Source organism: Python bivittatus, unplaced genomic scaffold (assembly GCF_059951505.1).
Source record: "Python bivittatus isolate LINGU-HERP-01145 unplaced genomic scaffold, Pbiv_v1 ctg000350_np1212, whole genome shotgun sequence".
NCBI classification, from domain to species: Eukaryota; Metazoa; Chordata; class Lepidosauria; order Squamata; family Pythonidae; genus Python; species Python bivittatus.
This window is the reverse complement of record NW_028277074.1, coordinates 34,007,258-34,035,113: the sequence shown is the minus strand read 5'-3', so window position 1 is coordinate 34,035,113 and position 27,856 is coordinate 34,007,258. Positions and strand designations below refer to the sequence as shown.

General features: G+C 34.2%; 1 protein-coding gene across 4 annotated transcripts; it reads right to left on the bottom strand.

Moving 5' to 3' along the window:
- Positions 1-23: 23 nt before the first annotated feature.
- Positions 24-27,747, bottom strand: AP1S2 (adaptor related protein complex 1 subunit sigma 2). Of its 4 annotated transcripts, none has more exons than XM_007431877.3 (6): positions 27,502-27,744; positions 24,034-24,212; positions 20,491-20,599; positions 19,315-19,452; positions 14,812-14,905; positions 24-1,714 (listed from the first exon to the last, which is right to left on the bottom strand). In XM_007431877.3, exons 2-5 carry the CDS (start codon positions 24,210-24,212, stop codon positions 14,861-14,863), a joined length of 471 nt encoding a protein of 156 aa, XP_007431939.1. In that variant the 5' UTR covers positions 27,502-27,744; the 3' UTR covers positions 24-1,714; positions 14,812-14,860. The 4 variants fall into 4 exon arrangements, with proteins under 4 accessions (XP_007431939.1, XP_007431938.1, XP_025024746.1 ...); XM_025168978.2 differs by lacking the exon at positions 24-1,714 and adding an exon at positions 1,721-4,467 and having other exon boundaries at positions 27,502-27,745; XM_007431876.3 differs by lacking the exon at positions 14,812-14,905.
- Between the last annotated feature and the right edge of the window lie 109 nt (positions 27,748-27,856).

The window sequence follows — 27,856 nt, the reverse complement described above, 5'->3', positions numbered from 1 at the left end:
TAGTCAGGCACAGTAATGGAGTAAAAATGGACATTTATTACAACTAAACTGGTGTGATACTACACAGCTGATCTCACATCACAATGCTTTTTTAAACGAACACATACAAGGCAACAGTGCAGACCTTAAAACATGGTTTGTATGCACAAAAATGCTTTTGACATTTTAAAATGTCAAGTAATTCCACCCTATTTCAACTTCACACATAGCAATGGACCATTCTAATGCCACTCGAACTTTATTCTTCCAGTTTCCATTAAGTTAAACATAGAACAGGATTCCAGTGTATGTACTTTATGTAATCATTATTAATTCCATAATACTTCTATTGGACTCAGTATGATATAACATGATATAATAATCTTTCTGATGTGGCATTATTTATACCAATGCATTACAGGTTTGGAAACATTAATCATAGCAAATTGATCCACCAGAAGGGAATTTAGTAGTTACATTATTGAAGAGGCCTACGTATGAGAAAATACACACACACACATTTATATGTAAAGCAACATTACTTCCAGAAATAAATGCTCTGAACGAAGTTTGCTTCAAACTTATTACAAGATATCCAGCAAAATGTACATGAGGGTAAACAAAATATGGCTTTGTAATATCCATGCAGTCTGACCATATGCATATTTAGAAGTCCTATTTTGTTTCAGACATACACCACTGTAAAAATGTGCATACACATACCGCGACAGCCAAGACTGAACAAGCTGAGCAAAGGCATGGGGTAAGGTTTGTTTCTCTGCTGTGCTCACAATGCACTATGATTAAATCTAGATGGAATAATATTAATGGGCAGCTACAGTTATTAATACAGCTGTTCAGATTATGATTTCAAACATACAGCAGATAATACTGGTAACAAGTCGATGTTTTCCAACAGTCCCTTTTTGTCGTATTTCAATGATGTCTGAATTTTATTTGATCCTTTTGAAAAGACTATTTCAGTATTTATGCTTATAAAAAGTAACATACTCTATATAACTTCAATTTACATTCCCTTTGCAATATATTAACTCAATTGGATACCTGAATTTAGAATTTCATTACAAGGAATGTTTGTAATGTTTATAACTGAATTGTTAGAAATGAATCTGCCATGACAGCTTGCAACAGTTTGACTTGGAGATCTTGATGTGATTCTTTGGTATAAATAAAACAGCTGTAAATACTTGTTTAATCTTCTGTGACAACCTAAACTGACTTTTAAGAAATACTGACTTCATAATAAAAGTCTTTGGCTATATAAAGCCAAGTTCCTTTGTTAACTCATTTCACATTATCACATGTAATTGTTTTCAGCATATAACACAAACTACAGTATTGGATACATTATGTGTTGGCAAAGTAATTCACAAAATATAATTACTGAAATTGTCATCTATGACTCAATGTTTTAAAACTAATGTGGCTTAAATTACTGTAAAATCCCCTCCCCCAATTTTAAAAGGTTTAAAAACTTTTATCCCTTTTTAAACTTTATAATAAATAGATTTTTTTTCTCGTAGACCTGAATATAAGTAGCTTAGCAGAACAGTAATACTGACAAATAGCATCATAACACCATTAGCTAACATTAAATGTTACATTGAATGGAGGCAGTGAACATTTACAGTTATATGGGACACCATTAAGACATCAGAAAGAAGATTTATGTCAGTCCAATCTCTTCAAGAACACTACGAGGGGTCTCTGCTTCCTGTGGAGGAAAGATTAGAGAATTAACAGACTTTTTGTTCCTGTCAAGCTAAATGATTCATACTAAGAAGTAACTGAATTTCAGAAAGTTACATCTCACCTTTTTTTAATAACTCTATTTGATAACTCCCCAATTCCTGCAATACTTCCCTCCTTTCTTTATTCAACTGAGTAGACTGGAAACAATTTCTATTATGTGAAATGCTTTGGTCAAGCATTAAAAAAAGCAGAAGTTAACCTACGTACGTTGAACAACTCCCATAGGCACTAGCTACTTTGATAGGTGTAACTCAGGTATCAAAATGTCTGACCTGATTAAGGGATTCAGCCAAAGAAGTAGTAACTGAATTTTAGATAAAACTAATTCTAGATACTTAACAAATATGATAAAAGCTTTATAGAGAATAACTTGGAAAAAGTTGGTTAAAATAATGTTATAATTTCTATACTTTATTAGTGAAGTTAATAAGGACTGTAATGTTTGAAATGTTCAATTTCAATTAAAATGTTAAAGAAAGTTATATTTTCCTTATAATGCTACGTCAGTGTTTTTCTACTCAAAGCACCACCAGTAATTTTTGTATAAACACTTACTTTAGCATCCTAAACAAGGTTTAGCCAAAAAGAAAGAAAATCAGAATTTAGCAATATTTCCACAGAAAATACAACAAGAATATACAAGTGTGCAAGGACATACATTTAAAATTCTGAATTCCCAAGGAAGGAACTATTTGTAACACCTCTGAATCATATTAGTCATTAGCAGCAAGCGCTCTATTTATTGTTCAGTGCTGACATAAAGATTTAAACTTGATATAGAAAACTCGACTAATTTTGCTGTGCAAAATAAGTTTTTATTAGATTCATCATTCTGAAGATTCATCATTCAGCAGATTTACTAGCAGGGAAATGCACCCTCATTCATTATGCAAAGCTACAACTCCTTCCAAAAACAGATTTGACTTAAAGAAGGGTAGATTCCCAAAATGGTTCTATTTCAAGAAGACAGACACTTGCTTCTGGTGATTTCTAATGCAAGTTAGAGCTGTAATCCAGTAAATGAAATATACTGGATTTCATCTGCACCAGTGGATCTATTTATATGAAGGTTAATGTTCTAATGTTAATGTAGATGCACTAAATCAAATCAATTCAATTCAAATCAATTCAAATCAAATCTTTATTACAGTCATAGACCAGCATAATGTAATGTAGATGCACTATATTTCTGTAATAACCTACATACTACTATTACTGTATGTATTTTCATATTGCAGGAACGTTTTTAAAAATGGTGTTTTATACTTTTAACAATGTACTATGTGCAATGATACAGCACACCCTCAACAAGTCTGAATCCCAAATGCTATCTGGGGAAAGTAGCTGTACCACTCAAGGGAATAAATGTTAACAGCTCTTTGAGAATGTGCAAACTTCTTAAAAATCACATTAATAGCCAAATTTAATCTTTTATCAAAAGAGCTTCATATGTTATGTCTGCAAATCAGAATTAAGGTGAATTCCACAAATATGAATTATATCACAGCAGAAGAAATGGAGGGAAAAAAAGCCAGTCACATGAGAAGTGCATGCAATAGTTTATTACAGACATGCTCAAAAAACTTCACAGTAATTTACAGGCATGCAGCTATATAAAGGTGCAACAATACTGCACCATCATCAGCACTCCATTCGCAGCAGTTTGAAAAGCCAGACATTAAAAGAATGCAAAGCAACATTTACCATATACATTCACAGAGGCAATACCAGGGAAAAGGTCTGCAATACAAATGCTTTTTGTGTGCTTCTCAGACATAACAGGAAGTAACGTTAAACCCCCTGTGTTTGAAACATACACTATGTCTATATTTAATCATATGGCAGAAACCATTTTCCAGGTTTTTTAACTACCATTTTGAAAGTCTAACTTTGTTAACAGCAGTCACTTCTCTATTTGTATTATGACTATTTCTGTTTTAGAATGAAACCAGATTTTTTTAGTCATATATTTTGGTAGTTGCTTCTGTACATTTATGAACAGTCATTTTTCTTGATATTGTAACATTTGGATGAGCTCCATACATGCATTGAAAATATCCATATAAATCAACTCTAATTATTGAAATTAATGAAAAGGACTGCATGCAGAAGGAACACCTTATGTACATGCACTCTAGAGAATGCAAGATTGATGTACTTATTTTTTAAACTTATTTAGAGGTGAAGCAAATCTGTTTAATATGTATGTATCACAATTTGTGGCCTTCAGGGTTGTTTTTCATGGTAAGAAGGCACTATTTAGAAAATATTTTTAGTGGGATAAATGTATAGATTTCAGTGGAGATCTATGTGATAGCTATATAAATTATATTTGTTTACATTTTGATAGAATACTGTACCATGGGGTTGAATGTTTAACTGATAAAGCAAGGCTAAGCAAAGTATTTCAAGCTGGAGTTTTACATGCTATGTCAAGTGCTAATGAGTTAATTTAAATATTTTAACATGGAAATTACAGCATGCTGACAAAACATATGAAGAAAAACAAACACTGCAAATGGAAGGACAAGGAAAAATACAAACAACAAAAACAAAAAACACAACTGTGATATACACTAGTTTGTTCGAGATGATTGGATTCACCAAGCTGAGGAAAAGCGTTCTGCCATGAGAAAGTCAGTTCTAGCGCCTCTCTGTGTGCATGATGAATGAAGTCATTTAGTATACTGGGACATTAAAGTATTCATGACGTGGCTATAAAAGAAATGCATATTTTTTTATAAACAGTACAGAGATTGGCATGCATATAATAAAACAAATGGCTTTATATTACTTCCATTCTTCTTCTCTATTTTGATCTTTTGAATTAATAATAATAATAATAATAATAATAATAATAATAATGGTTTAAGAAAAGACAATTTTATTGTAGTAGGTAGTTTAATGAACTATATGCAATTTCCTTGGTGGCTTGCTTTAAGCTAGGTTTGTAATTATTGATGTGTATATTGTTACTGCCAGGCATCCATCATTTGTTTGTACAGCTCTATGTTTAACTCGAGAAATCAGCAATAAATGCATATGCAATTTGCATGTTAAACAAGCTTTGTGAAGGATGTTTCTGATATTGTATCAAAATAATATCCAGTTGTATAATTACTGAGTTTTATGGCAATCTGTGTAAACTACAATTAATTTACTTCCAAATTTTACTTTTCTTCAATGGTGCAATTATAAATTGTCTTTAAGGCTGCAATCACACAATAAACTCATTCTTTTTAATCTGTTTTAAAACTACCGTATTAACATTCCAAGCCAGCTAACTGTTAATCCAACTACACAGGGATGGAGAACAGGCTTCATTAAATTCCTACATTTTTTCATACTTATCCTAAGAGCAAAATAGTCACACCATTCATAAAGCTAATTCTAGAAACAACTATAGAAGCTATATGTATATATTTCTATATATAAGAATGTGCAGGCTTTCAAACACAATAATCAATACATAATGATAACTATGGATATTTCTATAAAAGTCTATCTCAGAAATACAGGTTTCCCTGAAAATAATGAATTGGAAAACAGATACCCTAAAACTAGTTTATTCAATGGAGCATTTTTGAGAAAATACTATAAAATTACTACATTAACTTTACAAATTGTAAAAGTACATTTTTCCTGTCATTGTATGAAATGAAATATTCAATTATCTTTGTCCCCCAAACACATTTAATGTGATTTAATAATATATCCAAACTCATCATAAAATTAGTTAACTATTCTCCACCTGCCTAATTTGCACAGGTACAGTCTTCTCCACATTCTATCAGTTCTTACAAACTGGGTTAGCCATGGCTTAAACAGCAGGTGTATATTTCTCTTTTTTTCTTCCAGTTTACGTATTTTCTAAACTTTAGCTGGCCTAATAACTGCATCGCCTTAATATGGATTTTCAATTCATGGCTGCTTAGGTTTTTAACTAAAAGTGGATAAATCACCCTATTTGATCAATGTATTCATTCACATTATTAATTTGTTTTATGAAACTATTATAAGTTATAGTTGAACCCTTTCTACAGAAGGTTCAGAAGTGAAACTAAATGATCTGCAACATGCATAGTCAAATTAAACTTGAACAATTCTCAGTTTTATCTGCCAAAAAGATCAAACTCACATCCAACTTTTAGCATCTTTCTACTGATTCACATTACCAACAGACAATAATCAGAGAGAGGGAAGCAGAAATAAGATTGGTTGTAAACAGGTCCAGTAATGGTCCTTTGGCTTACACAGAATATAAAATTCTTTCTTCCAGATATCTTATTTCTGCTGTCTGAATCACCAACTCCCATGGATGAATCTCAGAACTAAAGTTTCCGTTTGAATCTGCAGTTAAAACAAAGTGCTGCCATTTGGAAAATATTCACTATATGCTAGATTAGTTCATAATAGTTTCTACTTCTATGGGCATTGCAATGGACAAGAATCACCTACATGTCTCAAAATCATCAAGAATAAAAAAAAATAGTTCTACCACTGCTATCATCCATTTCTAAATTTCTATCCCACTACTTTTCACTGCTCTTTCTTAACTATAGAACCATGAACAATGGCTCCAACATTCCTAGGTCTCTGAATGCTTATTTGCTTATTTAAGACTTAAATATTCTACACCATAATTATTTATAATTATCTGCTTCACTTTTTCAATACTACAACCAAAGCCGCTGCAAGCTTCAAAATAATTTACAAACATTTTGGAATTTGTGTAAATGCAGCACCTCTCCACTACTTGTTATAGCAACCACATTCTTTCTTACACAGGCAAAAATGCCTGAAAAAAGCTGTAACTACTTGCTGCGACTCTTAATGCAGTTGCATATTTTTCAGGGTTGAGCAAAGATGGCAATGATTAAATGATATGTTTCATGCTTGCATGAATTTCAAAACATTTCTTCCAAACTTTTTTCAAAGAGTATTCAACCCGACTATAAACCTGAAAGTCTGATATTCCAGAGAAATACTTATATATTAAAATGGTATCTAAGTTTTTAAATTTCTATTCAAAAAGATAACGTTAGTTACAAATGATCAATAATCAATTAATATTCAACATACCCCTCAACTTTCATACAACATTAAACAAAAAGGGGGAGATATATAAGACTTTCTCTCTGTAGAACTCCTGGTGATATGTAATCCTTTTGGAATAGGTTGAATATTCTGGGTAACATTTCATGTTGAATTTCAGATTACTTTTAAACATTCAAACCCTTTATATTGGTTTGGGGTGGTTTGGTATGTGGGCACTCTGTGCAAGCTCTTGTGCCTTCCAGTCTGCACTACACAATGCTAAGATTGAAATTCTATTTTGTTTTGAGACTGCTCTGTTCTTTCAGTCCTATGCTGATTACCCGAAGAAGTTGTTTAAACCAACTGAAAGCTTCTTATTGACAACTCACTGCTAAGGGTTTTTTTCCATAACTGAGCTACTTTACATAGAGAATATGAGGTTTTAAAATGTATTAAAATTAAGAGTTACTCTACTGACCAACTATTTTGCAAAATGAACAGAATGAACAGCTTCCTCCTCTAGTGCTGGAATCAAAGCAAAAGAACAAAGGACTTGTCTTGAGTTCCCATTGCTTCCTATGATGAGAATACTCAAAAGAGTTTGAGTTTTACTCTGATAGAATTCTTCAATTATTCTTTTACTCCATCATAACATTATCAATTCAATTTAAAAAAAAAGCGAGTGGGATGTGGTCTCTGAACTCAATTTTCCTTTTTGTACACCTGAGGGCCAGTTTAGTGCAGTGGTTAAGGCACCAGGCTAGAAACCAGGAGACCCTGAGCACAAAGCCAGCTGGGTGACTTTGGGCCAGTCATTCTCTCTCAGCCCTAGGAAGAAGGGAATGGCAAGCCATTTCTGAAATCTTGCCAAGAAAACTGCAGGGACGTGACTGACTCAAAGGCAAAACAAAAAACAAAAACAAAAAACAAACCCACACCCTTATAAATTATATCCTAAAGCTAGAAGAAATTTATGAAAAGGGAGTATGACATCTACAACTATCTGGTGATTTCTTGTGCTGTGGAGTCCTTGGGGTTCTCTGAGCTTGGTTCTTTTCCTGCAAACATTTCATTACCCGGCTAGGTAACATCTTCAGTGCTAAAATGGGATGGGGTTTGCTCTCTATTTATGTGCTGTTGCCTGCCTTACCAGTGCTGGTGGGGCTGGGGGTTTTGTTTTGCTCCTCTGGTGGTTCTTTGATTGGCATGTGTTTGCTGCTTGATTGTGTGCCTGGTGGTAACCTTTGCTTATTTGGGCGATGATTGCTGGTGATGATTGCTGGTGATTGCTTGCTGGTGAGGTGATCTTCTGGTCTTTTGTCCCTTTTGAATAGACATGATGAAAATTCCGTATTCTCACAATACAGGGACAGACTCAACCATAGTTTTAACTTGGAAACTGTCAGCATTTTAGACCAAGCTAAATCCAAATATGCAAGAGAATTCTTGGAAGCCTGGTATTCAGACAAGGCAGCAATTAACAGACACATAGAGATTAACAGCATCTACATACTATTCAAAAGAGACAAAAGACCAGAAGATCGCCTCACCAGCAATCAATCACCAGCAATCATCGCCAGCAATCATCACCCAGATAAGCAAAGGTTACCACCAGGCACACAATCAAGCAGCAAACACATGCCAATCAAAGAACTACCAGAGGAGCAAAACAAAACCCCCACCCCTACCAGCACTGGCAAGGCAGGCCACAGCACATAAACAGAGAGCAAACCCCATCCCATTTTAGCACTGAAGATGTTACCTAGCCGGGTAATGAAATGTTTGCAAGCAAAGAACCAAGCTCAGAGAACCCCAAGGACTCCACAGTTGAACCCTGAGCTACACATATTCACCTCTATTGATTTATTGTGCATGTTTTTGTCAACTAAATGCACACAAGCATCACAGGTACATATCTATTCTGGGATTGTTTCTGAAAATCTCCTTTGTGGTCCTGTTCTATTGTCAGGCAGGCTAAAGAACAAGTAACTCTCATCCCAGTCAGCCATGAAATGGCCTATTCATTGCCACAACTGTTTATTTACTTTGAGGATTATTTTTTTCCCCTTTCTTGCTATTCACAGTTACAGCTTAATTCCCAACCCATAAAAGAAGCCTAATAACTAGGGATAACTTTGTAGGCTTGTTGTAAAACAATCAGAGCCAGAGTTTTACTAGCTTCAAGCGATGGACACTTAATAATCTGCAATTTGGGGGCATAAACTGTATTTCTTTGCAATATGTATCACCATGGTTATTGGATGAAGTTTCACAATAGATAAGAACTAAAAGCAGTAACTTAGTCTGCTGATACTGTGTTGGGGCAGGAAGATGTAAGATGCACACCTGGTTCCAAATTCCTTAAGGATCTTAGATGTTTTGACCTCATCTATGTATAGTATAGTATAGTATAGTATAGTATAGTATAGTATAGTATAGTATAGTATAGTATAGTATAGTATAGTATAGTATAGTATAGTATAGTATAGTATAGTATAGTATAGTATAGTATAAATATAATATAATCCATCATTGGAAGACCTGAAAGATCAGATTATGGACAAATTGTCATGGAGAAAATCTATCTATGTGGTCACTAAGAGTTGAAAATGAGCATATAATCAATCAAAAATTATATTAAACAGATAGATATAAATATAGATATATAATCTATCGATCTAAAATTCCCTCATAAAAGAGGGCAAGAACTAATTCCTGTCTCTGCCCTGAAAAAGAGGAAATTATAGGTGGTGGTGATCAGAGACTCTCTCTGTCTATTCTGATGGTGCCAGTGAGCGCAGTTTGGATTCTTTCATAATATAATGCATTTCCAAAATAGAAAGAGATGGGCTGTACTTCATTAAAACAAGAAAGAACATGTTTGGAAGGTATCTTGCAAACCTGATGCAGCGGGCTTTAAACTGACTCTCCAAGGGAATGAAAAAGCCCAGAAAATAATATAATACCAAGTATTGGGACTAGGAGAATATGTAGGATGTGGAAGCACCCAATAAGTGAGCATGTGAATACATGAAACAATAGACAAGCTATGCAACTCAAGGATTCCCGTATTTTTATACAAATCTAGAAAGTATGAGGAAAAAGCACAGGAAGTTGTAATGCGGGAAGGCAAATATGACTTAGCACACATTACTGACAACTAGTGGGACAAAACTCATGAGTGGGATGAGGGATTGAATGGTATGTCATTCAAAAGGAAGAGGCTAGACAAAAGGAGAGGAAAAATGGCATTATATGTGAAGGAACTGCACAGATGTATTAAGATCCAGAAATTTCAGCACAAGAGTCCAATGAAGAGCATTCAGTAATAATACAACTAATGGAAAACAATAAACATTATCGTTTATTTTTTATGTTTTATTGATTTTATTGTAATTTCTTTGTAATTTTATTGTTGTGAGCCACCGAGTATTGAGAGTTGGGCAGCATACAAGATGATGATGATGATGATGATAATTATTATTATTATTATTATTATTATTATTATTTTCCCAGAACTTTCAGGATGAGACTACAGGTGTCAAAAATTCCTCAGTGATCTCTGTTTTGCTCTTCCATATCTGTTTCAAACCAACAGAGAAGAATTAGTTGAAGAGATAAAAACAGTAAGAATTATGGGAGGAAGTGACCACATTGTCCTGGAGGTTCAATATATTGCAGAAAGAGAAACTGGACCATAATAATACTAGATTTGAGGACAGCCAATTTCAACAAGCTTAAAGTAGTATTAGGGACCATCTCATGGTCAGAAATCACCAGGCCAAAGAATCTGTAGGACAGCTACAACTTGCAACACCATTCCAATTATTTTAAGACAAGGGCGGAGCCCCTCTATTCCTATTTTGCTTCGGTTCAAAAGACAAAAGAAAGGAGTGGCAACCAAAGAGATTGGTACCATGATCAAATTATATCTTCAGGACCAGACTTACTAAATCTGAGTGTCTTGAAAGAGCTTGTGGATATCATCTTGGAGTACCTATGATTTTTAAGAAAGCATGGAGAATGGACATAATGCCAGAGGATTGGAAAGGATTAAATATATTCAAAAAGGAGGAAAAAAGTGGGTTAGGGTTCCACAGCAAAACTGTGGAACAGATTATTAAGCAGTTGGCTTATGAGCAGGAGCCATAAAGGTTTAACAAGAATAAATCATGCTACACCATCCTGATGTATGTCTTGTCATTTTTTGGTAAGAGTGAGCAATTTAATTGAGCAGAAATATAGTGGACACATCATACCTTGCCTTCAGCAAAGCATTCAACAAGGTTTTCCATGAGATTGTAGTAGAGAATGATGAGAAGATGACAAAATTTGGGCAGGACATGCTACAATTATATATATAGAGAGAACTAGTTGAACAATCATATTAGTAGCTGCACATTAAGATGGAAACAACTATCAAGTGGCCTATTGCAAAGCTCCATTCTATCCCCTGGGCTGTTCAACATATTTAAAAGAGCTTGATAATTATCACATGTATGGATGACACAAAGATATGAGACATAGCAAACATAGATGACAATATAAAGATTCAAAAATATATTGAAAAGCAGAAACAATGAGTGGAAACCAGCAAAATACATTCAAACAGAAAAATGCAAAGCCTTACACTTGGGCAGTAAAAGTATGCAGTTTTATTCTTAACAAAATACCCCAAGTTTCTAAGTACTATATATAATAAATAAAAATAGCTACAAATACACCAAACTTACAAATATTCTACTTAAAGGTTCTTACAGTTTAAACCTGGAGAAACTAATTTCACAACCTCTCCTTCATTGCAAGTGTAGAGTAAGAGGTGAAGAACCTATCAAGCACCTAAATAAGTATTGTTCAGGGGCCCATGTTGAAGTGTGGGATAAATAATACACTTTCAGAGACAGTTGAATTCTACAGGTCATGCTCTGGAATATTAATCTGTTTGGAGCAATCTAGAAACACCAAGAGAAAAGGTATGGTTTTCATAATCCTCAAGATGTTGGGAATGAATTCTGTATCAGAAATAACTAAAAATACTGGTAGATTCTGTTTATTTCACACTGACATAATTTCCATGGGCAATTAGTGACTACCTTCTATGGACATCAAGGAGATGTGAATGTATGTAAGGCCTGCTTATACAACTGTCTACATTTTTGTTTTATATTTAATTTGCAATAGCATGAATTGAGTTTTGCATTCTTATCCTTATCAAGCATGTTGATCTAGAATAATTGTAGTTACTTTTATATCTATGTTGAGAAAAAAGGAAGCTAAAAAAAGTCTACTTAATTATATTTACAATAAAACCCAAATATGGAGAAAGCATAAAATAGCTGTGAAGAAGTTGTAGTTACCAAGCAAATAATTTCATACCTTGATGCTGATCCATCACTGTAATAAATTTTAGCTACTACATTTCATACCAGTTCAGATTATTGTTTGTAGTTCTGGTATTAATAATAACCTTCTTATGAAGTAAACTAATCTGCATATTCAGCTCAGCAATCATGGACAGAAGTTAAATTACTAATTATAAATATTTCTATTCACTAGGAAAAATGTAAGTAATTTATTATTAGGGGTGTGCAAACATTGATTCAAAACAGGATTTTAATTTCACCAGAAGACTTCCAATGCTGTCCTGACCTTACTAGAAGTATTCTGAGCTCAAATGGAAGCTATGCTTTTGCAACATTTTAAATGCAGGCATTTATCCCACTAGAAATTGGAATACTTCCACCCGTTCCTGACAAATATGTCTTGGCGACACTTGGAAAAATGTGGGAAAAATAAAACAGAATAATCAATGTATTTACAGGTCACAATGCCTACTTCAAATTCTTTGTTGCATCAACAGTGGGACATCTTGCTTATATCGCTCATGTCCTGTTTGTTTCAATTTTATTTATTTAATTCTTTAATGCTTGTTGTCTTGGAAATTTACCTATGGGAGATTAGAAAGCAGCAAAATATTCTTGGATGCAGAAATTTTACAAGGATTCCACCTGATCTGAACAGAGCCTATTCCAACTGACTGGAGAAGTGATGATCTAATGGTAACTTCCACAGTTGAGAAGTTTTTCCATTTTACAAATGTATAAGGTAAATAGTTTATTCCCATTTTAACAAAATTAATTGACAGTTTTGTCCTTATCCTTTCTGGTAGGATAATAACTTTAAAACATAATCCACCTCAGAATCTTGATGAAATATTGAATTACTATTAGACCAACACTAATGATAGAATTGAGGCAAACGTGATGATACAACATGCCAATTACATTTAAGCCTCTCTTTAGTAAATACTACGCAATCAGCCCACAACTGAACCAATATTAATATGTTTAAATGACACTGAATGCTATGAAGCATGGAATGCTTTTTATTAAATCAATTAAAATTATAGTTATAGAATTATAATTACTTTGGTTCAGCTGGATTGTGTATTTAAAGGACGCATGCTGTTTACTGGACAGTCACAATAACTCTTAATTGTACATATCAGTAAACAACCTGTTATGTTTATTTATTGGTTTGGATAGAGTCACATAGAGCATTTGTTATCAACATTTTTAATCTTTTGTCCTAATTTCAACTTCTGAAAAGCTATTCCAGAAGCTAAAGAATTGTACATGGAAGATGCTACTCATTCTAGTCTAATCATGCAATCCTGTATCCAAAACATTATGCTTGATTAAAGAGCATTTTCTTTAAAGTTCTTTATTTAATTTAAAGCCTAATGGTAAACATGCTGATTAGATGGTTATAATTTCTGCTTTATCAACATTTTAAATCCAGGCATGAATATAGTTAGTTTGAATTAATGCATTTAAGCCACATTGCTTAAGAGAAACAGAAATTCATTAAAATAAATAAAATACATTAAAACCCTTTTTAGATGGTTATTTGCCCTTGTGCACCCTTCTTTGTGGAATAACGGGATTTAAAAGTGGTAATACACAATTACATTTTAAGAAATCCAGATGTTGAAATAAATCAGGACAAGTACCGTATTTTTCCGACAATAAGACGCCGCCATGTACAAGACGACCCCTTTTCCAACCCAAAATTAAAAAATCAATATTTTAAAGATAGTGCAGAACACATTTTTATTTAGTAATTAGTTAACATTTACCTGATACACTCAGTGGGAGGAGGTCCAAACCGTCTCTCTGCAGCTCTATTTCCAGGCTCTTTTGCATAACTGATTACATTCAAGCATGAGTGAAACTGCAGATAGCTTGTCTCTGCAAACAGCCTTCCTCTAATTGGTTTGTTCAGCATCAGCTGACGCCAGTTACATCAGGCTCGTGATTGGAGGAAGTCTGTTTGGGAGACAAGCTAATTCACTCGTGATTGGAGGCTAGCAATAGGAGGAAGCCTCTCTGCAGAAACAAAGTATGGGCAGTTTTGCAACCGTGCGATTCTCGGCTGACTTCCTTGAATAAGACGCCCTTCAGTTTTTAGAGTAAGGATTTTAGAAAAAAGTATCGTCTTATAGTCGGAAAAATATGGTATATTTTTCCTTAAGACAGGTTTTTAGGCTATATCTATATTTATATCAGCAATTCACTAATGTAAACTGTAAGATATTGCAGCTTTTCTCATTTACACACTCCACTAAATTTAACAACTTATCTTTTTTCTGCTGCAAGTCTCTGTTCATTTCATGGTAAACACTGTATTCCAGAAAATAGTTTAAACTGCTTTATAAGACCAGCGATCTGTTTATTGATTAAAGTGGGGATCTTTTAAGCCCTTTCAGCATACAAAAATCATTAACATCACTAGAACAAAACCATGCACCACACACTTCAAAATTGATGCTGTTAGTATGAAAAATAAAGTTAAGACAGAGCACCCAAAGCAAACGTCCATTCTGTCAAGCAAATATGGCAAAAGATTAAGCCCACTTTCTGTTCCTCTTCTTGCTTAACAGGCAAGGGTTCTGTTACACGTGCAAACCTCTGCAAAGCACTCATGTAATCCATGCCACCAAAAGGTAAATTTGGTAGTTACCAATTGTACAGGTAGGGGCCAAAGCGCTAAGGCTTTAGATTGTTCTTAATCATAAGATATCCTCAGACAAACCTCCCCAGTCTTCATTCTGGCTCTACAAACAAAATTAAGCACAATTGAAAATTTTATAGTGTATTTTTGCATGTTTGTGTAAAGATAATCAACTTCACATAGGTTTGTGGATATAAGTACACTTAAGGCTTCTCTGCATGAGTTAAAGTATTATAAAGAATAAAGCTAGTGAAAATGTAATGAAGAAAAAAAATGAATGAATTACACAGACACACCTCACCCTTACCATATGATAAATCAACGTAGCAAGATTCTTCTTTTTCAGAAGGTTGCCAAGCTCATAATTAGGGTACTTATTTTCAACACAGTAAGAGGATTGCTTATAAAAGCCATAGGAGATGCAGCAGTAGCAGGGACATCCTTCTTTTTACTTGTCTTCCCCATTCATATATAAAGAGGGGATGGGTAAGAGGATTTTTTTAACAGTAAAAGGGAAAATTGAATCTTCCTATTCCCTTTCAGTCAGTCCTAATACTGGACCCAGAAACATAGAAAGTGCAATTACAATTGCGAAAAAAAAAAAAAGCAAGGAAGTAAGTTGCAAGAGAATAAAAAGCTCAGCATCTTTCTTCCACAAGCTTAAGAACCTCTTCAAACTGTTTCTGTACTCACACGCAGATTCTGCTCATATTATTTATCAACTATTGTATCAATATTTATAAGCACTGTATTTAAATCTACTTTAAGAAACTACAATGTAAGACATGAGAAATACTGAAGCAGGAAACATAGCTCTAGTGCAATCTCCTTAGCATGCTTTAAAGATTAATTCTGTGACTGCAGGTTGAAATATCAAACATTTAAGCAGGGTGGTGAAAATTCTCTAATTTAAAACCAAGGCTTGTAATGGTGATTATATAGTTTTTCTACACAAAGAAGTGCTTGTTTCCTGAATTATGCATGAGGTTCAGAGATATACATCTCCTCAAAAGAAAGATCAGGTACTGATTATCAGAGTGCCCAGTTTATTTTAAACAGACACCCAGCATATACATTAAAGAAGCAACATGTTTATATCCCCAAAGGTAGATCTCATGTCACTACAATATCAATAGAATGAAGATATCACAGAGATAGCAACAAGATGAATGAGAAAAACTATGACAGCATCCATTGGTTACTCCATCGGTAACATAGATATCTCTTCTCAGTTACCTAGCTTTTACACATTGTTTTTAGTTTTCTGTAACAAGAATAACTAGTATGGGAGAGTCATAATGTCACATTTTTATATGGACCAATTTAGTAATATTGGATATAATATTATTACATTATAATAATATAGCATAGTACTGAGTCATTTCTTTAGGAACCTAATTATATAGAAGGACTTTGAACAAAAGTGGTCATTAATAAAATAGGATTTTTGCTGAATCAAATATATATTTTATCCGATTCGGGTCTGGAGACCTATATCGTTAATTACCTGAAGAGTAGTAAGTCTAAAATGTGTAAACAAAATGTTTAACCCTTACAATACCCATGTTTATTCCTTGCACTTCTGCCCTCAGCTACATCAGGGTATCAGTCTGGTAGGGATAACCAGCAAGTTAAGAGTTACTTTCCTAAGCTGTTGTTTCCTCCATTATAACTTTCCTCATATATTTTCAGCTCTTTATTATGACTCCAGTTCAGCTTTTCTCACAAAAAATCAATTACTGTTTAAAACAGAGCCAGCTATAATAAGGATCCATAAATCATTCCTACTTTTCAGCAGAATTTTAGCTTGTGGGTAAGTGTGGCATTACAAAACTAATTCCTGCTTCTGCAAGTAGGTAACTGTCTACTTGCAGAGCTGGCAAAAAAATGTGTAAGCAATGATATACCAATTTAACAAAACAAAGTTACAGTGAAAAAAGTCCTTAATTTCAAAAACTAATGGGCATATCATAATTAAACAAGTTCTTATTAGGAATAATAACTTTTTTGTTAGATTAATTTCATTATATTATTGATAATAATGATAATAATAATGCCCAAATAAGACCCTTTGAGAAAATTTTTGCCCTTATTTTATGCTTGTCCTTTATTGATGAGCACTTAAGTTTCATCCTTGTACTTAAGTGATGAGCACTGAAGCCTATCAAATTGTACCAAAAAACAAATAATCTCTCTTAAGATCTTAAGAAGGAAGATTGTATAGTACTAATGAAAAATGTGAGACAAGCAAATCTTTCTTTGCCTAATTTTGCATAAGGGCTCTTTTACTTTACTGAATAGGTCATTGAATATAAAGCAAAAATTCCTTGCATAAGCAAAGGAATAAAAACACATATGTTGAGATTAAGATGCACACTTATAAAAAATAAAATAACCAACCATAATTTTAAACTTTTATTTCTATTCATCTATTAGAGTCCCTCATTAATATATTAGATATCTAATACAGATATTACATTTCAAGACTCTACAAGGAAAGTATTTAATTCCAAATATGCACCAGTGGAAAAGAAAGAATACATATTATAGAGAATTCAGTGAACTCAGAGACAAATTTTCTCACTCTGAAAACATCTTGAACAGATGCACGTACAATTAATTTCTGTGAGATTAATATCGGAACAGAAGCTACAGATTTGTCATGGGTTTTACATATTAAACATTTTGGATATTTTTTCTTCTACAAAGACTTTAGAAAAGGGTATAATATATAGCATGGTTATTTAGTTTACTTTACCAAATTTCTTTTTCTCTATCATAGCTAGCATACTGCATGATCAACTTCTTTCCTAACTATTGAGCTATAGAAGTAGGGATTCCTTGGGAATTTTGTAACAATTCCTGACCTCCTGTCCTTTCCGTGATTATCCCCAGGGCAACAACATTCTTCAGGACAAACTACTGGGAAATTTTCTTAGCTTCTTCAACATACCTTGAGCATCTTACCTGAAGTGGTCAAACAAGCAAATTTCCTATCTTTTTTCCTGCCAGTAACTGTGATAAGACACTACAACACATTAAGAACTTCCACATGGAAAATTTCCACCTTGTTAGCCTTCTCATTAATATCTAAATATTTTAAATAAGGAAAGCTTTCAAATAATCAGTTCCTTCTAGAATGGCAAATAACCAAATGAATTGTATTTCTCTTAAATAGCTATATTAAACATTTCAACTGATAAATACAGGGACAAAATATGCATAAGGGAACAGATTGCCCCTGCCCTTTGGAATATTCTCCCCAGAAATGTGGCATGTCCCTACGCTCCCGGCTTTCCAGAAAGGATTAAAGACCTGGCTCTGCCATCTTGCGTGGGGCAATAAGAATTTCACCCAATCCTGGGGTTGGCTGGCGCTTTGATGACACTCCCCGAGCTACCTGCCAATGTAACGTCTATTCTTGGATGATATTTATTTTCTATTTATTCAAGACCATTTTATATTGTATTTTTAATTGGTTTTAACTTCTTTGTAAACCACCCAGAGTCGTTTTTTTTAATGAGATGGGCAGTGACAAATGTTATTTATATATATATACATCTATGAATATATCCCATGTAATGTTTGAAAAAAAAATTGAATAGTTTCTATTTACATAGCAAGCCAAGCACACAGCCTTAACTCAGTTTTCCTAAAACCACATATAGAAACTGACTCTTGTTGCTAACATGATAGAACTACACTCAAAACATACCACAACTATATTATAGTTTAAAGATTATAATTATGAAAGAATGATGAGAAAGGCATCATTTACTGCTCTGTGACCACACTCGGGTAAACAGGAAATACATTTCCTAATTAAATAAGAAATAAAGAAATATATTTCAGCTACTCCATTAATCCAAGTTCAAATTTTAAATCACTTCAGGGCAAGGTGTTTTGGATGCCTAAAGGCCAGAAAAAGAAGTAGTAGTAATGGATTAGTTAGCAGTTCAGATATAGGTTCAACCCTTAATCTAGTTCTAATACTAGTATTAAAATGATTTTATAAACACTTACTACTCATCAAATTATATTAGCTATGGCAATATGATTTATTTTTAAAACACTTAATGATAACAATACCTGCAAGTGTTTTAAAAAGGCAAATCTAGTTTCTGGATTTCAGCAATGAAAAAGTAAAGAGGCATACATGCATCAAGTATAACAAAATTATTCAATCATTCAATTAATTAAAAAGGCAGAATGTAAGCTGAACAGACAAGTGGCTGGATCCATATGAATACAATTGTGTAGCAACATAAAATGTGAAAAAAGTAAAAGCATTTAAAAAGAATGTTTTCATTTTGTTCAAGATATATACTGAATGGAGTGAAGTCTAAATAGAAGACAAAGGCAAAGCAATACCACATGGAAGGAGATATTAACTATAAATTATTTGCTAGAAGTAGTGAAAAGCTTTTTTGCAACTTGGAAGAAATAGAACAAAATCATGTGTAACAGCCCAGCATGCTGGTGCACTTTAGTGAAGAAACAAAAATTGTATACCTCTTGTAATAGATCTGCCTGTTCAATGGCTTTAAGAACATTTTTCTTTGAGGTCTCTTGAACTTCCCCTCCCAAGAGGAATTCATCCAAAATAAAATAAGCCTTCTCAAAATTAAAGATGATATCAAGTTCACAGACCTAGAAAACATTAAAGAAAAGAGAGATGCAATGCCAAAACAGGACTTCTCTGCAACAATCTAAGGAATGCTTCCTTCCAGCAGTAAGAATGACCCCAACCGTGTTGGCATTTTGCAAAGGAGCCAAAGTAATTTTGCCCATTATTAATTTGTTTGCTTATTGATTACATCTGTTATTTACTGATGCTATTAATAGTAATATTGCATTTTTAACTTGACTGTTTACCTGATCAGCATCTGCAAAGTCTGGGGGAGCCTATCAATAGTGTTACATAAATAAATGTTCATATGATCAATTATTGGAACAGAGCAAAGCGAGAAAATTATGAATGTGTGACTAAACTAGCATTTTAAAAACAACATGAAGATTAGCTATGAACTAGTCCTCTTTGCAAAAATGTCCCTTATTAATTGTTCTGTAAACCCTGACAACCTTCTATAGCCACAAGACACAATGAAATGAATTCATGGGGTTATTACTATGCTCGAGGGCTTCCTGCCCCACCCAACTTTTTAAAAATATTTTTAATTAAAATATTAAATAGGAAGTTGCAAAGCAAAGCACCAGCCTCTTTTTGCAGTTATCTCTTTAGATGCACAAAGTACCCTAATGGGTAAAGCATTGGAGATTTGGGGGAGCTAGTTCCATTTATGGTAAATTGGTGTTATGTAACTGGTCATGCTCATTATTATGACATTTTGCAAACAGGCTATTTTTTAAATGTACCCACTAAATATTTTCAAATTTTCAGATTCTAAAATTCCAACTTTCTGCCATGGACCTAGAAAGACATCTCATCCCTACAACAGATTTCCCTGAAGAAGAATTTAAGATAGTAACTTCTCTGGTTTCTTCCTCTCCCTCTAGGTAACCACCACTTTCTATGCTGTTTCAGGAAAGTCCTGATTTTGATGGGCTTTTTTCAGGGGTCAGAGACAGAAATTTTTCTGCGCCACTTCCTTTCTTGTTCACTGAGCACCAATGAAATTACTTCTGAGATTTTGTAAAGCTAGAAAAAAAATACAGGGAATAACTTACACTTCCAAAATATTTATCAAGTAATTCTACATAACGATGAATTATTTCCAAGGTTATTAATTCATTATCCTGATCTTCAATGGCACAGCAGAAATAGAGGCTTGCATATCTGTAACACACATATTTAATTTAGCAGCAATAACAGACTTTTGTAGTCTTGCCTATGTTGAGTAACACTTTAACAAAAATGTCTAATTTTAAAAATAAAATTAAACAAATTGACATATTTTGCAGAATTTGACAATAAAACATTAGACTTAAAAGTAAACCTGAGGTAACTTTGAGCAAAGAAACTCAGAAGCACATAGTAAAAATTGCTTTGAAAATCCCTTTTCTTCACTTTCTCTAAATATTGGTTATGAAGAATGGTTGTTAAGAAGAAGACAGAGTTTGTTGAACAATAAAAGTTGCTTATCTCTTCTAGAGAGGTGAGTTTTTATTCTCATTATAATTTAAACTGTCTTAAATAAGGTATTCTACTATGCTCAAAACTGATGACCAAATTAAACAACAAAAGACAGAAAAGCACATTAATCAGTTACAATTTTCTGTTTCTGATTGTTGTAACCCAAACTACAAAAAAAGCAGGTTCAAACAGTCAAAACTAGAAGAAACAAAGGAACAAAAGGAAAGATAGTTATGGCACTAAGAAAAGCAGGCACAAAAGTGAAGCATTAAAAAGCTGTATAATTGCAAGAGTTTTCAAAAGTGTCACTCATGCTTTTATAACATCTTTCATTACTGCTTAACCCACTGGGGAGGACAAAGGGGCTCAGACTGACAGAAGCAGCAGCACAAGCCCCACTACTTTTCTGTATGTTCCACAATAGTGCCCACAGGCCAAAAGAAGCAGAGTTGCACTACAATCCTTTTTTTCAGAATAATGAAAGCACCAAGATCCTACAGATGCTGCTGGCTCTTTCTAGGGTATCTCTGGCAGTTTCAAGGCTGCAAATTTTTGAAAATATTATGAAGTATTCCCTCTGACGTTTTCAGGAACACCCAATTTCATTCTTCCTGTATCTGCTCTTTCAGTTTGACTTTAATTTGAGAACAAGCATGTTAACAGAGAGTTTTGGAATACAAACATCCAAACAGGCAAAGACAGCTTTACCTCCACGAACAAGATGAAAGTTAAACATGATTTTTTAAATCCTGGTAGAAGTTTGTTGCATGATTACTATACAAGGGCTGTGAAATCCTTTAATGGTGCAATCTTAGAAACAATCTTCCACCAGTTTCTTAGAACTGACTTCTATAAATTCAACTTAAGGCATATAAGCCATTTCTAAAGTTTCTAAAATTTTAAAGTGCATAAAAATTTGCCTTAAACATAGACCAAAAAGTATATGGCATGTAAACACTGAGTTACATAAGTCTCTCTAAAATAGAATGTTACATATTTGGGGAGAGTCCATATATCTATATGGATGCAAATCCTTTTTTCATTAATTGATGATGTGCATATAATACTGCAGCCTTATTAAAACAGCCCTTAAGGATATAGTCAGCTGGTATTTTACATAATTTATTCTCACACTGTTATGTTCCACTGACTATTTAATTATTACACTGTTTTTTGGTCCATGAAACACTTTGAGCATCACTGAAAAAACATAAATCATTGAGTTTCAATCACTTATTTATTTCATATGAAAATATATGGTTGCTGCATGGCAATAAATAGAAAAACATTGACATTCTGTTTTTAAAAGACACCCATCCTTTGACTGAGCAGGGAAATAAAGTATTTATAATTTTAGTAAATAAAAATTCTTAAATATTATGCTTGAATTCTTTGTGGAAATCATCTCAAAAAGATCTTGGTTAGAGATTCCCTCTTTCCTGTCTACATCACCCCAGGTGGTCTGTTTAGCAATCTCAATTTAAATGTAAGTAGCACACATATCAGGATCCAATCTCCCATGTAACTCTTAAAGCACCATTAATTTTAATGCTCATTAAAACTAAGATAATGAATAGGACACTTCATTAGAAGTTTATCCTTATATTGAATACAGTCTTAATATATTAACCTGAACAAAACTTGTTACAAGAAATGATGTGAGGATACTAAGATTTGGGATCAGTTTCAGAATTCAAATTATGCACAGAGTTTGTCAGACAAATCCTCACTGAAGGATATAACATTTCAAATGGCAATCTGTGAAAAATGTATGTCAAGTATAGAAAATTTAAATCAGAAAAAGCACTTTCTTCAAAGCCAGTGCTCCTGATACATGCTAACTGTTCTTGTGCAGTTACTGTGTGATAGGGAAAGGAGATGGCTCAGTAGGATTCATATCACGAAATGTATATAACTCAAACTGAATTTTATTTCCATTTATAGGCCCCAAACTGAATTTAAATTTAAAAAACCAGAAACCTTTCTTTCATCATTCACACTGTGGTCCTCATTGATATTTGATGTGCGAAGGGATCATTTCCTCAATTTTTGGTAGACTGTCTTATAAGCCTTCTCTTTCTAGATTTTAGGCATACACTTAGACCCATTTTATATGATATTAATAAACCATTTTGCTGAGGAACAAGATTTCATATAAACATCTCTCTATATGTTTACTGTCTCTCTCTAAAGGATGTTAGTATGTTAACAGACAGTTTTGGAAACAGCAGTGTGCAACAAATGAATAAAAATATATCAAATTAGTTTTTTATTCTACAGCACCAACATACTACAGAAAAAAAATACATAAATCAATATTTTAATTTTGAGGGTGGGGAAAAATTTTGAGAGTGGGGATGTTAACTGTCAATTAGTTAGTCAAATATACATGTCAATTAATCTTCATAAATCTGAAATGTAAAAGCCTCAACAGACATGGCTTCCTTTGGGGTAAATATTTTATATTTGTACAGCATAACATTTTCAACCTAAACAGATTTATGATTTGTGTAATTATTACTTGTAACACACTGAAAAAAGGATGAACTAACTTTACTTGAACATGAGCAAAATTGTTTGTACTGCATTTAAATAGTCAGTATTCAATTGATCTAGATTTCTCCTCCGTCAAAAGAATGAAGTAGCATACTCTTACAATATTTCCATATTTAATGAGATGAAGTAAAATTTTAGTTAATCCACAGTGAATAAGCACTCTCTTGAAACCTGTATGCTTCACCTACTAGTACCTGAATACAGAACTATTGTATATAGTGCAGTGTACCAGCGTGATGTAGTGGTTAAGATCCTGTTCAGATCCACCTTCAGCTATGAAACTGTCTTTGGGCCAACTACTCTCTCAGGTTACTGCACAACATAAGGTTATTGCTAGTTAGGGGAAAAAAATAGAAGAGTGCAATACGTACTATGTTGAGCTTTTGGAGGCAAGGTGGGATATATATTTAACAACAAAATAATTTTTTTGGTACATTTTAAAATGTGTAACTAGCATTTTAGGCATGAATTACATAAAAGGAAACACATTTTTCTACAATAAGGAAATAAAACAGTTTTTATTATCTTATATGGCTGTTCTCAAATGTAGAGGTAATTATATGATTATGAGGCAATACAACCTTTTGTAGACAATCTTCAGATCTCTCCATTCCAAAAAGCTGCACATTTTCGGTTTACGGGCTAAGACCGTTTGAACAAGTTCTCTTGTGATTTTCTTCTTTTCTTTGTCAGATAATGGGACATACCACTTCTGAAGTCTGAGTTTTCCCTGGCGACTAAAAAGCAACATAAACTGCATCTGTTGAATTAAATGAAATCATATTTGATGTCAGCCCTTCAGCCACATTGTGTGATTGTGCTTTATGTCTGAGCCAGCTTTCTTGCACCAACATTTTTTTTCAATTAAACTTTAAAATAGTACACAAATCATTTCTGTTATTCTGTAGTACTTACTATAATACTGTCTTCTCCACTCTAATGGGAGGTGGGAGGGCCACAATTCTCACAAACCCAAATCAACAGCAGCACATTGTACCACAAGAAGTTTAAAACTACAGGTTATGCCTCTGTATTTTAAAACCAAGTATATATAATGAATATCATAGTTAACAAATATTCCAGAATAATCAACTAGATAGTTTTGTAGTGCCAAAGGAACTTTAAATCCAAAATTTAAATGTATTCTTAGCTGTTGGACACAATACTCTGAGCTTATACTGGTATATTCCCACTAAAAATTAAAGGCAGCATGCCACTATAAGTTACTCATGATTATCCTTTTTCATCTTTGCCAGTGCTATTTATATTCCTGGAATTTATTGTTTAATGTTAGAAATGTTTTCTACTCGAAAAATCTATAATTTCATTTTAAGTATTTCTAATATTAAGGTCTATACTATCTGGAGATTATGCAGTTGCAGGTGCACAAACTATTGAAAGACAGTCTATATAAAGAACTGTACATCAAAGCGCCTTAAAGAATTTATGCTAGTATTCCTCTTACATATTTCAAAACTGCACAGAAGAAAAATGTCAGGCAGGATCAGCATCTCAGCCTGAGCCCAATATAAAGTGCAATCTATATTGCCAAGTAATATTCCCTTCCCTTTTAACTAGTCAACTCAGAAAAAGAAGGAAATGGGTATATATGGTTAAAAATATAGAGTCACATTTTGCTATTAGTATTTGAAAGTGAGTCTTAATTTCAATAGAAAATTATCTGTTATTGTTTATTTTGAGGCCAGCATATTGTAGCACAATTATGACATAGTCAGTGCTTGATTTTTTTTTAAACAGCAGCTATTGTTCAATAAAACAATATGAGGGAAAAGTTTTTTTTTTCCTTGGGCTACCCTAACAGGAATGATTTTATTTTTTGCCACCAATGTCAATAGCCTAATATAAAATATCTATTTCAAGGCAGCAATTATTTTTCTATAAAAGATGACCCAAATATATTGATATAGAAATTGAATTAGAAGGCGAGGAGGCACTGTATATCCTGCTCAGGCACATTAAGCCACTATTATTAAGATTACAATGAGCACTTGAGGAACAAGCTAATGAACTTTTTGATTAAAGACATGATTTGCAGAGTAACTAAGGAAGACAACACTGAATGGCCATAACTAGGCCTCACAAAAACAGGCTACATGGACATGATTAATTATAATACAACTATTTTGGATGAAGAACTTTTTCTATATCATACTTTTATCTTCAGTGTTAAAATATCCCATAACCTCTTCATTACAAGGAAGTCTTGAATCACAATTTCAAGAGTTAATTACAATGCACCTCATCCTGTAGATAAACATTTCAGATACAATTAACATATCAATATTTAGACTAGAGTCAGATAACTTCATAATTTATAAACCATACATTTCTGAAGTTAAAAATACTGAACTGATACTCAGTATTTGCTACAGATAGAGAGAGAAGTGAGAATATAAATACATTTGAGCAGAACACTAATTCAGGATAAGCTCTCACTTTAATTTCACGATTTCAAGAATGTTAGGTGGAACCTAATCAATCAGTAGAATGTCCATAACAGCCAACAGATATTAACAGACTGTGTAGAATGTAGGAAAATAAAACAAAATGTTATTAATAATGTATTTTTCATATTTACTCTCCTTATAGTACAAAGTGTTGGCCCCAGACAAAATTACACAAAAAATTGTTCTCAATAGATTCTTAATTAAAAGAAAAAAACCAACTATCAGAATTATTATGTTTATTGGTCAGAAAATGCAATATTAATATCTTCGAAATTGTTTCATACATTGTTCTGATTTCAACCAACATACATCAAGACAAACACCCTAGGACACAAACATTTTAATTTTTTCTCCCTTCATAAGGTCTTTGGGCTGAAAGGAAACTGGGAAATAAGCATCCAAGTAATAAGCATCCAAGCTCCAAAGATTTACTTGCTCTCATTTTTGTCCAGGTTGGCCTTAAAATCACCTTGCCAGCTTTTATTATTAGGGAGAAGTTTAAAGACTATTCATTCCTTTTGAACAGCATCACTCCTACTCCCGTAGTTTTAGAAAACTGGAGCACTGAAGCTAATGTTCTCTAAATGCTGTCTCTAGCTTATGCAAGATAATTTCATATAACTTTATGTTCAGAATCACCGTTACTCTTTTATATTCTGGGCAGTTCCACAGAAGAATTTTATCCTCAACTGACTTGCCTCTTTCGCAAAATGGCCAAAAAAAAAAAAAAAAAGGAACAAGAGCTCACAACAGGAAGGGCCAGATAAACCTTCTATTTTTCTACCATGTTTATATTGCCTCCTTCTTCCGGGGGGAAAACTGTTGAGCAAAAGACAAAACAGCTGTATAATGACTTTATGATGTGTAATACCAGAACTGTGCTTTGGGAAACACCCTCATTAGCACTTCTGTTTCACACTGAAGCTGTGCTCGAAAGATGGAGGGAACAAAAAATAGTGCTGCTCACGGCACCTGTCATTGTTTATTTTGAGCCAGATTAGGTAAAGGATGCCTTAAAGAACTAACTGCCCTGTTCATATAGCCACTCAGAAAGACACACGTAAGTTCAGCAGCAGCCAGATCCAGCTTAAAGAGGGGAAAGCAGAGCCCACTCTCAAATACTTCAGCTAAAAAAGAACAGCCAGGTGGGTCGTCGGGATTTCGAGAGAGAGACAAGGCAGGGGGAGACTGTCTTTCCGCTTGACTGCCCCAAAAAGCGCACCGGGTGCCATGAGAGGGGCCAGGGCGGCAGTGTCACTCCTCCTTCCGCAACAGCACGAGAGGTCACTGGAACGGGGCCCAATCCCCCAAGGCTGGAGCCGGCTTTTGCACACACGCGCAGAGTTCGGCACAATCACTCCTCGAATCACACACCCAATTGTACGGTGCGTATCTGCGAGCATTCACGCGCAAACACGCACGGATCCGCACAAGGGACGCGGAGAGACAGAGCCCAGCCGCGCAGGAGGTCTCCCGGTGACCCATCCCAGCCTAGACCGCTTTCTTCTACCTCCGCCGCCACACGAGTTCGGATGTGCCTCGAAACGCCGCGCTCCCCGCTCAACTTGCCCCACCGCTTACCGTTATCCCAGAAGCGTTGGGAGGCGCGCGCACGGCTGAGGAAAAAGGAAGGAATCCCCTCGGGGCTCGCTCGAGCAGACCCAGCCAGCAACCTCCCACCCGAACCACTGGGCGGAGAAGAGGGGCTGCTCGCAGCACGGAGCCCGAGAGGCGGGGCCGAAAGAGAAGGCGCGAGGGAGGGATACAGCCCAATTCTAACCGTCGAACTTCATTCGTTCCTCCGAACAGAGTCTATCCTGTCGAGGGAAAGAGGAGGGGAAAGGATTCCCTGGGTAGCCAATCCCTGAACAGAAAACGTACGAGAGAAGGTGGGATGGGCAGGAATCAGCGCTGGTACTACCCGAAAGATACAGCA